The sequence below is a fragment of the Theropithecus gelada genome, chromosome 13, assembly GCF_003255815.1.
Source record: "Theropithecus gelada isolate Dixy chromosome 13, Tgel_1.0, whole genome shotgun sequence".
NCBI classification, from domain to species: domain Eukaryota; kingdom Metazoa; phylum Chordata; class Mammalia; order Primates; family Cercopithecidae; genus Theropithecus; species Theropithecus gelada.
Window position 1 is genome coordinate 3,017,455 of NC_037681.1, and position 16,705 is coordinate 3,034,159.

A 16,705-nucleotide genomic window follows, 5' to 3' on the forward strand; every position below is an offset into this window, starting at 1 on the left:
TTTTTAGTAGAGACGGGGTTTCACCATGTTAGCCAGGATGGTCTCGAACCTGAAATCAAATTGATCCACAACTTCTGAGATAACTTGACTTAATTCTAGGATTCACTTTGTCTACCACTGCTTACCAGCCTGAGCTTGCCAGTTTGGAACTCTTCCTCGTGCCAATGAACTTTCTCAAAGAGCCGTAGGTAACATTTTCCCTCTTTCATAAAATGTTACCTTTCTCTTTGTTCTTCCAATATACTGAAGTCCACTGAGTTTTCCTGTATGTCCCATTTGGGAAATATTTCTATGCAAATAAAAACAAATTCAGAGATTCATCTCTACATTTTATTTAGACTTCAGTAGTTTACTCTAATTCTCTGTATTAAGACAATTCCTGCTGAGAATATCTACACTGGCTTTTTCTGTGTCATATAAACTCCAACTGAAGTCATAAACTAGACTCCTCAGGTGTCATGATCTCTGTCTTTAATAAATCAGGAGAGGCATTGCTATGTCTATGGAGTTGGGGCTGAGAAAGAGAAAAGAATTAGGGTCCAGAGGTGACTTCATGTTCTCCTCTACCAACACCATCACAGAGCGGCTGCATCTGAGGAACACTCTCAGCCCATGGAGGCATCAGGAGAAGCAGCTGGGGCAGTCCAGCCTCTACATCTGCTTCCCTGGGGGTTTGTGTTCGGGTGTGTAACACTGTGGGAGGGGTATTGTAACCCTGTAGACAGTAATAAGTTGCAAAATCTTCAGGCTGCAGGCTGCTGATGGTGAGAGTGAATTCTGTCCCAGATCCACTGCCACTGAACCTTGATGGGACCCCACTTTGCAAACTGGATGCAGCATAGATCAGGCGCTTAGGAGCTTTTCCTGGTTTCTGCTGATACCAATTTAAATAATTGCTAATGCCCTGACTTGCCCTGCAAGTGATGGTGACTCTGTCTCCTACAGATGCAGACAGGGAAGATGGAGACTGGGTCATCTGGATGTCACATCTGGCACCTGAGATTGGAAACATAAAAACAAATGTCCGCACAATTAATCATGTTGTTAGAGAATTTCCCTGAATAGTAAAGCAGTACTCAGAACCCTGGAGTGAGTAAACTGCTAGTGTTCTCCTTCCTTACCTGGGAGCCAGAGCAGAAGGAGCCCCAGGAGCTGAGCGGGGACCCTCATGTCCATGCTGTGTCCTGAGTGGTTCTGACTCCTACATGAAGTGTGACCAGCCTATTAATAAGTCTTCAAGGCAGGAAGATGTGCTCTGGAAACATGCAAATGAGCAGGGGATGGGGCAGGCTGGGCACAGCTGCAGGGCTGGCTCATGTCAGTAACTCAGCACCTGCTCAGTGTGCCCATGTGTCCCAGGTAAGATCAGGGTAGGAGAAATTTGTCAGCAGAGAATGTGTTTCTACTGGTGACTATTTTGTTATGAGAGACATTGTTTAGATTTTTTTTTTTTTTTTTTTTGGCAATTTGAAATATTCCTCAGGAGTCAATGGAGTAATGTATTGCATTGGTGTATGGGGAGTATTTAGGGGGATATTCTTTTTTGTAGGAAACACATAGAAAAATTTTAGATAATACAATTCTAACGTATTTAAAGGACTGTCCTCTGATTCTGGTTAGGGAAGGGGGTATTTTTCATATACTTGCAACTATTCTGTAAATTTATCATTGTTTCTTTAAAAATTTAGAAATAAAATATATTAACCTGATGCTACATATATTTGTAAGTATTAGGTGATGGTGTTATGCCATTGTTCTTACCAGTATAAGTTCAAGCAATTTACTACAAATACACAAAGATGACACTGAATTTTCTCAATGCAAGCAGCACTCACAGATTCATCATTATCAAGAGTGACAGGTCTCTTTAATATTCAGAGACTAAATGGGCTGCACCTTATTCTTGTTTTGGGTACCTTCATAGTCTACCTTCTTTTCTGCCTTTGAGTATTATTTCCCAAAGTTCATCTCTCTTAATGAGGGTGGTCACTGTACGGAGCATGTCCCTGCCATGCACCATCAATGACACTTTCCTCTTTTACATTTTATCAGTGACTGGGGACATCATCTTGACCCAGACACCAGCCTCCCTGTTAACATCTTTAGGAAAGAGACAACCTTTTATCATGCAACTGCCCATGTACATGGAGAAATCAGTTGGATCCAGATGAAACTGGACAGGGATTTGCACTCATTATATCTAATATCTCTAATGTGCCCAAAAATGTCCCAGCCAGGCTCAGTAGCAGAGGAAGTGGATCCAACAATGTCAGCATCAGTGGGCTTCAGCCTAGGGCTCTACAAAATTTTACTGATGCCTGACTAGTGGAGCCAAATCACAGTGCTGTAGCCTGTGCACAAACTTTCCTGCTGCTTTGTAAGCAGCCCAAATTTTAAGAGAACTTGGTTATACTGGAAGAAAGGAAGAAAGCTCCATTTGTCCTCTAAATGTTTGCTGAAAGTAAACGGACAAAAGGAAGATTAATAAGAGAAAAGGCAAACAAAATTCACTTAAAGTGCAGTGGGACATCATCGCAGAGTGATTACCTGAGAAGTCAACAAAATCCAGGTGTTTCTATTTCTTTTCTAGGGAAGAGGGAATTGGGAAGTGTTGGCAACCTGGAGAGAACAGATGAGAATAGAGGTGCTCCCTCAAAAGAACAGGTAATCAGCTGCCTGGTTAAAGTATCAACTTCCAGTCTCTTCTATTTTTGATTCCTGTTTTGTGTTAATCTTCCCTGATAAAAATTCTCAGGCAGAATTTTCTTGACAATGGTTTCCTTCTGAAGAATCTGCTTTTAGGCAGATAAGGGATATTTAGAAAAAGCCCTTTTGTGCATTTGCTGCTTTCTAAATGCCTTTGGATTTTCATAATCATCATACAAATGCAGCATAGTTTGAGATGTTATTTTCTGGATTCCTTTACTTGCAACCCACCTGCCAAGATGCAGTTCCAGAGAAATGCAGCTACAGACTGAAAAAGCAGTTGACCCCTGAACAACATGGAGGTTTGGGCACTGAGCACTGGTGTAGTTGAAAACCTGTGTAGAACTTTTGCATCCTTAACTTAATTACTAATAGTTTACTTTTGACTGGAAGCCTTAGTGATAAAATAGTTGATTAACCCCTTTTTTAGTTATACATATTGTATACTCTATTTTTCCAATAAAGTATGCTAAAGAAAAAAGTTATTAAGAAAACCATAAAAATCTGAAAATATAGTTACTACTTATAAAGTGCTTGCTCACAGGTGACACACACAGAAGAAAATATACGTGAATCTGCAAATTTCAAACCCAAGTTATTCTAGAGTTAACTGTACCATGATGAATGTAGCAGTCCCCATTTGTAATCTAGAGCTTTCCCCTTTGTTGTACCTGTGCTCAATTCCAATGGCTATATATGTCTTAGGTTCTTATGATCTTGGGCAGAGAGATCTGCCTGCATTCCTTGCTGGCTAGATGGCCTGGAATGTGTATCTCTTAGAAAAGTGCTATGGTTTGACTATGTCCTCCAGAATCCATCTGTTGTAAAGTTAAATCTCAGTGTAATGGTGTTGCCAGGTGGGGCCTATTGGGATGTGTTTAGGTCATGAGGGTGGCGCCCTCTAGGGAATACATTAATCTCATAATAAACAGAGCTTATGGGACTGGAATCTTTTTCTCTCTTCTGTTTGTCTGTTATGTTAAGACAAGGCCTTTTTTTCTTTGAAGGAGTCAATGCTCCAGGCATCACTTGAAAGCAGAGAAAGCAGACCTTAACCTGCCCATGCCTTGATCTTAAATTTCCCATTCCCCTGAAGTGTGAGAAAATTCATTTCTGTTCTTTATGAATTACACAGTGACAAGGAACCTGTTATAGCAGCTTGAAATGAAACAAGAGGGACAGTTCACAATCAATGAGGACAGGATGAGGTGTATACATACCCCAGCTTCCTCATCTCTCAGGTGGAACAGCCCAGAGGAATTAATCCATGTTTCCACATGTGGTTGATCTTCAGTTATCCCAGGTCAAGTGAGTTGTTGATGTGTCTTTTACCATTCATCTTCTTTTCCCTTCCTCACTTTCCTCCTTTCCTCCCTTCCTCCCAGTGTAAATTTGCTGCCTAAACAGGAATCCTCATTGCTGGTGAACCCGAACTAAGATAGTAAAATAAATTGTTTATCTTTTCTATGAGAAGTATTTCCCATCTTTATTCTTATCACTTCTCTCTCTTTGACATGTAGGAATATTCAGGAAGCACTTAATTTTTTTTAATCAATCTGTTTTAGTTTGAATTTATGCAGTGATTTTTTTTTTTTTTCTGTTTGTTAAAACAAAAAAAATAAGTTGTAAGCCACCAACCAGCTGTAGGGTCTCCTCTTGTGGCAGAGAGAACTTTAAAGCAAAAAGGAAAACTAGGTTAGGCCATGACTGGTAGGTGGGTTTAGATGTGCCTCATTATACTCTCCTCCCTTTGGAGTTCAGACACAACTGACCAGCATTATCATTACAACAGAGATCTTTAGACTGACAAAACAGATGCTTTGTAGCAATAAGATACCATACTCCAACATGACAGAGAATAGGCCCTGAAGAAAATCTAAATATTTAACCTTAAGTATATTTCTTCATCATAGTCTGAAGTGGCCCTGCAAAGTTGCCTGTAGTGAGGGAAATTTTCATTCTTGAGAGAATCTCCTCCCTTTACTAAGTCTTTTCCAAAGAGTCTGACTTTTTTTTTTTTTTTTTTTTAAATGTCTGATAGGCACCATTCACCATCTACTTTGTCTGCTACCCACAGGATTCTTCCACATGACAAGAACCATGGCTTCCACACACCCTTATCTAAACTGAAGTATTTCTTTATGATGAATTCAGGTCTTTAGGCAGAGCTTAACTCTTTCAACCAATGGCCAGTCAGGAAACCTTTGAATCCATGGATGACCTGGAAGCCCCTGCTTCAAGATATCCCACCTTTCCAGGACAAACTAATATATATCTTTCATGTATTGACTTATATCTTTCCTCATAATTTCTGTCTCTCCAAAGTGTTTAAACCCAATGTGTAATCCTATCACCTTGGGCACACATTTGCAGGACATCCTAAGGCTGTGTCATAGGCCATAAGCTTTATCTTTGGCAAAACAAACCTATAAATTGATTGAGACCGGTCTCAGATACTGTTTTGTTTACACTGGGTCACAAACTTAAAAATCCTCTAAAACTATCTACATGTCAATAAATCTACATTAGAGACAATGGAGTGATCATACTTTAACAGTTAAAGCTCACAATTGAAAGGAACCTGAGTCTAAGATTTGGTCCAGCTCTCTTGTTTCATGAAAATACTTTGAAATTTTTAAATTTTACTTTTGAGAAGGACAATTTTGGGGAACATGTTTATGGCGGTGGAATGAATAATGTCCCCACTCCAAAAGATGTCCACGTCCTTGTCTCTGGAACCCAAGTATTGTAGGAGTTATTAAGAAATTATTTTAGGCAGATAGAGAGGAAAAGGGGTCCTTGGGAAGGTTTTGTTTCTTTTAAAGTAGCTCCAGAAAGGTTTCTTGTCTAGAAGGCAAGCCCTGGCTCTTAGAGCAAGGCTGGCAAGCTTTGATATGCAAATTCTGGCCATTAGAAACTGAGTCCAGCCAAAGATGGTGTTTCCCACCATCTTCTTCCTTTCTCCCACATATGCCTGGCAACATGGCTGCCCCCATATATCCCCATGTGTATAGAATATTTTGGCAACCTGCGTTTGCATATTAAAAGGCTATGGTGGGAAGACCAGTTTCATTGCAGGCTACATGACTGACATGCCTGCTCAAATCAATCCCCAGAGCTCTATGCAAACCAGACAGCACTTCCTCCAGCCTCCTCATACAGTAGCCTCTTTTCTGCTGTACATGGAGTTTTCTCTTGGTTTGAATCCCGCCTTTCTCTGTCTCTGTATGCCGGAGCTGTTATCTTCTTCCTTCCTTCTTCTGTATTAAACCTTTCTCTCCTTAAAACCACTCCACTTGTGTCTGTGTCATTTTATCCAAACTGGCATGAGATCAAGAACCCTGGTGCTCCTCCAGTCATCAGAGCCATATCATAAAAATTCTACCTTACATAGCAAAAAGACAACTTGACAGATGTAAGTTAAGGACTTTGAAAATAAGAAACCTGGCTATTGAGTATAAACCAATATAATCACAAAGGTCCTTAAAATAGAGGAGGATGCTTACAGTCAGAGAGAACCTGGGACAATGGGGAGGGATGTGGTTTGAGGAAGGAAGGGGCCATGGAAGCAGAAATATGGGAGCACCTGGAAGATAAAAAGCAGGGAATACAGTTCTCTTCTCTGCAGCCTGCAGAAGGAATACAGACCTACTGACACCTTAACATTGACTCAGTGAGACTTCTGATCTCTAGAATTACAGGGTAATACATTTATGTTGTGTGAAGTCAATAAGACTGCGGCAATTTAAACAACAGCTTTGGAAACTAATGCAAGGGGGAGAGATGTCTTTCACCTCACTGAGTGCATGGTTGTCCTCTGTTCTTGGAAATATTTCCACCTTGTTTCTGGTGTCAGTTTTGTCAAGTGACAGAGAAAATGTTTCTGAGAGAAGAGCTAGCACAAGAATTCTTTTTAGCTAGAAAATCTCTTGGGTAATATCGATGATTATTTCCTGTATGATCTGGGTATCACAGAGTTTCGGAGTCAGATCTCACAGCACATGATAGGAGTAAGAGGGTTTTGTTTGTCGGTTTGTTTTCATATTAGGAGGAAAATTAGATTTTCAGGACACAATCTGTGAGGGAGACTGAGTCAGAGCTATTGTAAGAGAAAGAGGAAACGTGGAAGGAGTCAGGGCAATGAAACATGTGTCCCAGCTCCCAAATCTAAAATAAAGTGATTGATTTCAGAAGGTGAAGCAAAGCGCTTCACCTTCCATCTTCTTAGGAAGGATCAAATTCTTCCCAGAGTCCCTGCCTCTCTTTCACTCCCCTGACATTGCATTGTGGAGCTCATCACATGTTCTCTTAATCCCTCCTCCTGTCCCAGGCTGGGAGAGGCTCACTGTCCTCATCATGCCCAGCAGGATAGAGCTGGTGCCCTAGGCATGAAAGGAGAAGAGGATGGTTTCTGTGTAGGTGATAAGGACTTTACCACATGTTACATTTCACTATAATTGTCAGTAAAGTTGTGTGGAGAGAAGAGAACATATGGGCAACTTTACCTGGTGGGTTTGGAAGAGGCCAGGCTCTGAGAATGACAATGAATTCACATTTCTAATTTTCCAGGTGGCAAATGCTAGCTTTCTCAATTATGGAAATGTGGACTTTGAGTTTAAGAACAAGACAGACTTTCAGGTACTGCAATAAATGAGAAGACATTTGGAATAGGGTCCTTAGCCCAGGGCTAAGGTCAGGCTGGCAGTGCCTAAGAGCTGCCAGGTGCTGACCATGGGCTGTGGAGGAAGCATCTGCTCTCCTGAGCCACGGGGCTGAGGACCTGGGAGGAACCACAGGCCCTGCCCACAGGGCTGCCTGGCAGGGGCTTGAGGTTAGGAAACGCTCACAAATTCACAGCAGCTGCATTAAGCATATATCCCGCAGCCTGGCAAGAGTGAAAGTCTCAGGACCCAGACCTCAGGACTGGCTCTGTGTTCCTGGGATGGGTGCTGTCAGCTGTGCCCTCCCTGGTCCTGAATGACTGGGACCTTGTTAGAGCCAAAGAGGGAGGGTCAGCAAACGTCCTCAAAGTCTTTACTCAGCCTGACTGTGTTCTGCTTGGAAGGAAAAGGGCCACATATCACACAAATAAATGTAAAATTATGTGTGTATGTAACATGAATTTCTAATATAAACTTTACGTATCGAATAGATATAATGCTTTGGAAATAAGTTGTATTTCTATATTTGTATATACTATGTATCTGTTTATGAAAAAATAAGTGATGTATGTTTAAATATAAGGAGAACTTTGACTGCTAGTATAAGGTATAGTTTTAAACTTTAATAAATTGAACGTGAACGTTGAAAATGAACACCAGGTGCAACACCTGATGGCCCCTTTCGTACCACAGTCCCTGAGAGTGATAAAGCTCAGGACCCTCTTCCATGTTCCCCTGGGCTGAGAGCAGAGAGCTGCCCATTGCTGAGGATGATGAGTGACCTGATGTGGGGTGTGTGGAATCACAGAGCAGCAGATGCCCAGGAGATGGATAGTGAGTCTGGGCCCTGAATGGAGGGAAGTTTTCTCACCAGAGCTCAGCATCAGCATAGACAACTCCTCTTCTGGTCATTTCCATGAAAGAAAGCAGCACATGTGGCTCAGAGGCTGCATGGTCACTGGAAGAAGACCCTCCAAGGCTCATTTCCAACTTCCCCTCTGGCTGGGGTGATGTGGGATCTCTCTGCCCAGTTTTCATGGCTCACCAGCTGCTGGGACTCTGTTGACAATGGTCTATGTCTACTCCATGCACAAGCTTCTCAATATTTCACATTTTACTTTCTGGTCTCCAGTAACCATGACTTGCCAACCATGACCCTTCCACAGAGATTCACCGAGTAGGGCCAGAACCATGGGTTCAGCAACATGCTGGGCCATGTGCATAAGAGAAATAAGGCATGGCCAGCCAAAGTATGAAGTGAGGATGAATTTGCATCATGAATTCAGAGTAGCAGGTGGGAGAAAACATCCTGACATGCTCCAGGCAGTGATGCCCACAAGATACACTAGAGGTGTCCATAAAGGAGGTGGGAAGAGGATGTGAGGCAAAAAGGGGATGTGAATTCAGATGTGTCCCCCAGCCTGTTTCCCTCGGAAGATTTCAGACCCTTAGCAGCTCCTGTGCAGAACTAGGGAAGTTCTGCACAGGAAGATTTGCTAGGGAAGATTGCTAGGGAAGATTTGTGCATGACAGGGGACAGGAGGAGGGAACACCTACCTCTGAAGGCATCTTGGTTGCTGATGGCCAGAGTGACATCTTTTCAGGCCTGCTGCCCCTGACCCAGGAAGGGATCATGTCCAGCGGGGCAGCAGGAGCCAGCAGGAGCTCAGAGTCAGGCCTGGTTTCCGCTGGTGCCAGACTAGGATGCTGTTAATACTCCAGCCAGCCCTGCACGTAACAGTGACCCTGTCACTTGAGACACAGGGAGGGGGCTGGAGATGGCATCCACACAACATGCTGACTATTATCCAAGTGGGGAACAAACATGCAGATCCCCATATATTAATATGAAGCAAGCACTTCATTCAATTTGATGCAATTCTGATCAGAAAGAGAAAAAGCAGGCTAACAACTTCATCATCAAAGAAATGTTCACGTTTAAATCAAATTCTCTGAGGATGAAGCCTCAGTCCCCCTTCCTCACCAGGTAGAACAGAAGGTGGAAGAGAAGAAAAGGTGGGTCCAAAGTCCACAAGGTGCCTCCTGAGGCTGATCCTGCTCAGAGAAGGTGGGGGCAATAGATTGTCTGCTGGGACTGCCACACCAATATTCCCTGGGCTGCATGGCTTAAAGGAAGGACATTTTCTTCTAACAGTTTGGAAGGCTGGGAAGTCCATGATAAAGATCCAGAAAGATCTGCTTTCTGCTGAGGACCCTCCCTCTGATTTTCAGATGCTACCTTCTGTCCATGTCCTCACATGGCCTTTCCTCACTGCATGCATGGAGGTTGGGGGTGGAGGAGAGCTCAGTGGGGTCTCTTTTTATAAAGACACTAATCTTATTGAATCAGGGCCCCACCCTTATCATCACCTTTAACCCTAATTACCACCTCATATGCTTTATCTTCAAATGCAGCTATACTGGAGGTTAGAGATTCAAGATAAGAATTTCCGAAGCACAATTCGGGTCGTAGCAGGTGGGTTTGGGGACACAGCCAAGGCAGGAATGAAGGCAAGGCTGGGCTTCTAGTCTCAGAGCACAGAGCACAGAGGTGGTTCCCACAACTCAGGACACTGGCAGCTCCTCCCAGGTAGTCTAGGTAGCACAGAGACCACATTCCAGCCTTAGGGGCTATTGATAATGAAACATTATTACTCCTAAGCTCTCCCAGTATTTCTATGATCAGGCTTCTGTCTTAGGGTTATTAGGGGGTTTGTCTACCATCTAGTGTCAGGATTGTGGCTTAGCATGTTATATAGGATCACAGATGCTGAGTCCTAGTGAGTGTTGACTGTGAGTCTTTTCATGGATATTAATGAAGGAGATCCTAGGCCAGATTCATCCATCACTAGGCCAGATTCACAAAATAATTTCTTTTGTCAGTAAACTAGTTACATAGTTGAGGACAAAAGATATTCAGAAAAGTCATTTGTCACAAAAATATTATGAGCTATATTCTATGACCCATGAGAGATGCCAAAGGTTTTGGAAAAGAGATGATGGACCACGAGGAATGCTGCAGGACATAATGGTAGGGGTGGGAATGGGAAGCACAGGGTGCTGTTCTGGAACTGTCATCCCAGTCTCCTTCCTCACATGCAACAAATCTTTTCAGAGCAGCTCTGAGAACCACTGCAGCTAAAGAGGTGATGGGGGATCTTTCAGATGCCCCATTGTCTGCAGTCATTGAGCCTGCATCAGGATCACCTCTACTTGTATTTCTAGGACACCTGAGGTGTTTATCCAAGTACAGCAGGTAGTGTTGGGTGTTGGTAATTACATGGAACATCCATTATGTTCCAACAGAACGTGTCTATTGTCATGTTGATTGTGCAGTGAGGTTGTTTCTTGGTCAAAGTGAAGTCTCATGGAATATTGAAAAAATGACATAAATTCCTCTTGAAGGTGGCCATGGTAGCCCCAGTATCCAACTGTGTGACATACATTTAGGTGTCCAAGACGCAAACTATTGTCATAGTCCTTTTCCCTGCACAGGGTATCCTTTAATAGTTCAGTCACTCGGTTGCTATTTTCCTGACCAGGTGGCTGGGTTGTTGACAATGGCCCATGATTTAGTTGAAATGGAGCAAAATACAGTGTAAGGGGCAGTCAGCATGGCTGCTATCATTGCACGTAGTGTGGCCCATTGGGTATAATGTCCATGTTCAGTGTCAGTCAAAAGACGCCATCCCCTGGCTGGATGGTGGGCACACCCACTGGACCCACCGGCATCTGTTTTGTACAATCATCAGGGACCCATGCCATACCGACACAGGCATGTCTCTGAATCTTTGGCTCATTGTGGCCAACGGAGAAACTAAATTGTCCCCTATGGGTCATTCGTTCCCTTCCAGGAAGCTTGTCATTTGTTTATGGGCATTCATTCATTTGCACATGGATCCTGTGGGAACTGGGTTAGGGCGAATTCTGACTGCATCATTTCCATTTAATAATTTGGATCTGTTGGGCCAGTCCAGCTTTATTGATTGTGTTTGTAGGCACCAGAATGAGAATGGGTAGTTAAGGTAGCGGCCTCATGCCTGATGCTCTAGCTCTGAGACACTCACACCCTATCAGTTTCCTACAGCAAGCAAGGGGTGGCGGTTCAAAAGAGGCACAACTGGTGTCTGCTGTTGACACAGGCTTCAGTCAGCATGCATAGAAATAGTGAACACCTGGATTTCCATCAAGGAAGCAGGCTCTAAAGGTTTTAAAGAAGTGCTTCAGTCATGCCTTGTTGAACAGGTTCCAAGGGTACCATTGCAAAGGGCCTTGTTCAAGGATGGCAACTTTGTTTGTGATTTTGACTAATGTGACCAAAAGAATACCCACGTAAGGTTTCTACTGTCCCCAGTACCCAAAAATACCTAGTATCTTCTTGGTCTCCTTCTTATTAGTGGATGCCACCAGGACCAACAACGATTAACTATACCTGGGATACCTCCTCGTAACTATACCTGGGATACCTCCTCAGTTTCCTTTTCAGGTGGCCTAGGCATTCGTCCTTCAACAGTCCGTCATTGATCTGCCAAAGTAGGTCATTCCATTGTGACACCAGGCTTTGTGACATTTTCATCTTTTTGTAGCAACTATTAAATTAACTAGGTAGTGTTCCAATCTCCATTGAATATGCAGTCTTGCTTTTGCTGAATAAAGTTCTGGGGCTTGGGATGCGTAGGTGGCAGCCAGGAGTGGATATGCCCCACTGTCATGCCTTGAATACTTAGCTATGAGCGGGGATAGCCCCTCAGGCAGCAGTGATGTTCTGTGGCACAGCAGTAAAATTTCAGTACCTCTGTTGCACTCTGCAGTGAGAGTCATGGTCACCAGTTCCCAAGATGGCCCAAAAGGAATAGTCCACATGCAGATCAGGACATGAGCACATACTCACCACAGGATCCTCATTTGTCCTGACACCTTCTGATGTCATCAGTTTAATTTTTTCTCAGGGGACCTGGGAATATTGACAGGTGGATTACAGCATATAAAAATCCCAGAGAAGTCTGAATTCCTTTTTCTCAACTTTTATCTTGAGAGGAATATAGGACCAGTAGCCTCTGGTGGAGACCTTGGCCCTATTCCTTTGTCTGCACCTTTCAGACAAAGACATTTGTGTCTGCAATGTGGCTTAACCTAACAAATACACTAGCCAGGGTGCATAAGACTTCCCTGGCCTTTTTCATGTCTCTTTGTAGAGAGTGAGCCTCCTTTTCTGTGAAGGCTCTTTTTATTCATTTTGGTTCCTTCTCAGATGCTTCAGGGACCATTGAGAGTATCTTTCTTGTTTTATCTTGGGTGACTCAGAGTCACCCAAGTGGTGGGATTACAGGCTTGAGCCACCATGCCAGGCCTAGAATTTGTTTTTTTTTTTTTTCTGATCATTTTTAAATTTTCTTCTGAGTTACTTGTCTGAACTTACTGATAGTACCTAACTTAAGACAGTTTGAGTTATAGATTTTTGACTTTCAGATGGTGTGAATGTGATATGCATTCAAGTAGAAATAGAACTTTTGGTAGGCATACAACTATTGTATTTTCTCTTTCAGTACAGGATTCAATACATTACATGAGGTATTCAAAACTTTATTGTAAGATAAGTTTGTGTAAGATAACGTTGACCAACAGTAAGCTAATGTAAGTGTTCTGTGCACATTTAGGATGGGATAGGCTGAGCTATAATGTTCAGTGGATTAGATGTATTAAATGTATTTTCATGTATGAAATTGAAAAATCTGTATCTTACATGGTGTTTGACCACAGATATCTCTGTTTCTTTTTATTTTTAATATCAATCTTTAGTCTGAATTTATAGGAACTGCACATGTGTCTGCACAGCGAAGTGGTCACCAATGATTTGAGACATTTTGCTCAAATATCTGGAGTTATAAATCTATCTTCTGTCAACCCATCTGTGTGTGGTTTAAAAAGCAAACTGCATACAAAATGCAGCCAGTTCCTACCTCCCTCTGGTTTTACTTTGCACAGGAAACTCCTGGTTCTCATCACTCATATCTATAGCTTCTAGGTCACTAGGAATGTGTGTAGAGATTGTTTCAGCAATATGGGTCTATCTTATCCAGGAATCTCCTATTTACTATCAGCAGATGCAGTACTTGCCCCAAACAGGGCATCATCTTGGACTAGTAAAGCTATGGGCTTTTTCTGTTCATATCCTATGGAGTTCTCCATGTTTAGCTGGAAAAACACTGAAGAATGTTTTTCCACTCCTTGGCTTTACTCAAGTCCACCCACTTTGGCAGCAAGCTGCCAGTTTTATTTGCTATCCTCACACTGGTAAAACTCCAGTTCTGTAAATCATGCTGAATGACCTGGGAATAAAAAGGTGCTGTCACAGGTAAAAAGCTACATACAGATTTTATCTGTCCTTACTCAAAGCACTAGTACTTTTTTTTTCTATAAAGAATATGCATCCTTAATTACTTCATGGTTCGCCAGTTTTCAGAGTGCTGAAATAGTTTTGATATTTCGACTTCATAAGTGTGTTTGTTCTTTATTTTTGCACAGAAGATTTATTAAACTCTTTGTGATGCCACAAACAGAGATGCCTTCTAAAATGCGATTAATAGCCATGCTGAAATTGAATGAGGTAATGGATTAATATAAGTCATTTTGGACTTTAGAACGTGAACTCCAAAACAGCCAAATAGAGCAGAGATGCTAAAACTGTGCGGCCACCCCACTAGCTGTCTGTCAAGGAAGCAGCTGGTATAATCAGTAAACACTGAGGGTCTTGTTGAGGTTTTTGTTTCATGTTGAATCACTGTGGGTTCCAGTTATTATACTGCTGACAGTAATAAACTCCAACATCTTCAGGCTCCAGGCTGCTGATGGTGAGAGTGAACTCTGTCCCAGACCCACTGCCACTGAACCTGTCTGGGATGCCAGTGGCCCTGCTGGATGCACCATAGATGAGGAGCCTGGGAGCCTGCCCAGGTTTCTGCTGGTACCAGGCTAAGCTGCTGCTGACACTCTGACTGGCCCTGCAGGAGAGGGTGGCTCTTTCTCCTGGAGACAAAGACAAGGTGGCTGGAGACTGCGTCATCACTATTTCTCCGGTGGTATCTGAAATTGGAAACAAAACAGAAATGCACTCATGTAATCAAGATCAAACCCACTGGCTTTGAGGACAGCCAAAATTGTTGATCTGCATTGAATTTTAACTATATTTCTTGCTGAGCAGAGGTGGCTGGAGTTTTCACTGATGTGCAAAACCACCTTATGTTCCCCTCACCTGGGAGCCAGAGTAGCAGGAGGAAGAGAAGCTGTGCTGGGGCTTCCATGGTTCCCTCTGGGTCGTAACTGAGCAGTTCCTCCCCAGAGCTCTGACCCAGGCATTGATATGGGGTCTGGAAGTTAAGGCAGCTGGGAGGGACATGCAAAGCAGCTGGGGTGGGAGCTGGGCTTCCAGCTGCAGAGACCACCTGCTTCTTCCTCTCTGCAGTGAGCATCCTGTGCCGCCCTGGTTGTCAGAGATCAGAAAAGGCTGTTGGCTCAGTCTGAGTGTAGAACTTCCCCCTGGTGATCACAGAATTTCACTCCTGTGTCTTTCTTCTCCTCAATCACCTAAATTCACCCAGATGATGTTTGCTACAAGCCTGTTAAGAACAATATAAAAGGCTGTGTTTTCATTTCTCTCTTCCTGTCCTCAGTATGCCCAGACATCTCCCTAAGTGCATTATTGGATCCATCGAAATGAAGAGTCTGTTAAAACATAATCTTCCAGATACACCTTCATTTGCTTGTTAATAATGTTTCCTGAGGGTTGTGAAGCTTTCCGTTAACCCAGACACATACCCTCTTTGAGTTAAAGTAAAAAACTTCTGTTTCCAGTCACATGTCCTGGCAGGCCCTGACATAGATGCTCCATGGCTTGCCGATTGCTTGAAATTGATCAAGTAACTTCACTTCCCTCTGTCTCAGTTTCCATATCTGTGTAACTGTGACAATAGTGGTACCTGCCTTACAGTGCTGTAGACAGTTTAAAGAAAATAACATGAAACATTTACAATAGTATTCAGGACATTATGGGGCAATTAATCTTGTTCTTATTGATTCAATATTAAGCACTACAGTCATCATCATTATCATAAATAAACAGCATGGAAAATAGTCTTAAATCTAATCCAAGGATGTTTTAACCACAGTCAAATTAAATTCTAAGGCTTTTTCTTAGTACCTGTATACAACTCTAAAAATCTTAATGATTTGGTCTTAATCTGTGCTAAAGTACTCAGGCCTTCAATCATTCCCACCCATCCCTGTCTAACACATTACTTCTCATCATCCATTACCAAAATGCTACACTATAAAAGGTTACCATGTCCTGTTGCGGTCCTTCTTTCTTATGTAATCTTTATTCTACCTTGTTATCTTTTGTCTAATTCTTGCCGCAGGACAATAAGGATAAGCTACCATCGTTACTTGTGGACTTGCTCCAGTATAATTTTGTCAGTCTTGTTATCTTGGAAATGAAGACTATGTCTTGCAAAGAAACAATGTGTTATCAAATATCAAATGGGTCAATGTGTTATCAAATAAAAGATCTTATCTACTTATGATCCAATCACTAATTTAGACTGACTTTGACATATTTTTTAATGACAAAGAAGAGAAGATGATATAAGAGGAAAATAAAATTCAATAGAAAACACAAGCTATCGTAACTCTTGCTCCATGGATTTTTACATCTATCTTAGACATGTGCTCGGTACATGTGTACAATGGTGATCCAAAAACAGAATGCTAACTGGCTTAAGGAATGCCATTGGGTCTCGCCTGCTTTTCCAATTATGAACAAAAAGCTACAATACTATTTGTATGAGTATCAAACTTTCTAGCTGCCTGAGATAGATGTAGAGGAGATTTACTGAAATAAAAGCCTTGGAAGTAGTAGAGGCTTGTCCTATGGTGTTACAGGTGTTGATGTGATTGCTGTTAGGAAATACAGTGGGAGTGAATGCAGGTAGATTTACAAGCTCTGCTCTTCCTCACACTCACAACCCCCTCTAGAGATCATCAGATGGTGGTACAGGAATCTCTGACACCTCTAAGGAAGTCTTTTGCTCTTTCCAGAAGGTTTCCTGACAAGTATTGTTTTGAGTCACAGATTAGGTGGAAGTGGGTGTAGAAGAAACGACGAGAGAAAGGGAAGAAGTTTTCAATCCCAGGTAGTTGTTGTAGGCACAGGGAATTGGAATTTTTCATAGATTTATGCCACACTTCTATCATGTTGGGTAGAGAGACATCAAACCAGGCTCATTCTTAAAGGAAACATTACATTATTTTAAAGAGAAGGAACTATGAATTTCTTATAAAAT

The 16,705-nt window shown here is 42.3% G+C and overlaps 1 protein-coding gene across 1 annotated transcript; it reads right to left on the minus strand.

Moving 5' to 3' along the window:
• Positions 1 to 532: 532 nt before the first annotated feature.
• Positions 533 to 14,712, minus strand: LOC112605293. Its single transcript, XM_025354981.1, has 4 exons — positions 14,620 to 14,712; positions 14,150 to 14,450; positions 1,122 to 1,201; positions 533 to 996 (listed from the first exon to the last, which is right to left on the minus strand). The coding sequence occupies exons 1-4, from the start codon at positions 14,666 to 14,668 to the stop codon at positions 533 to 535; spliced, it is 894 nt and encodes a 297-aa protein (XP_025210766.1). The 5' UTR covers positions 14,669 to 14,712.
• Between the last annotated feature and the right edge of the window lie 1,993 nt (positions 14,713 to 16,705).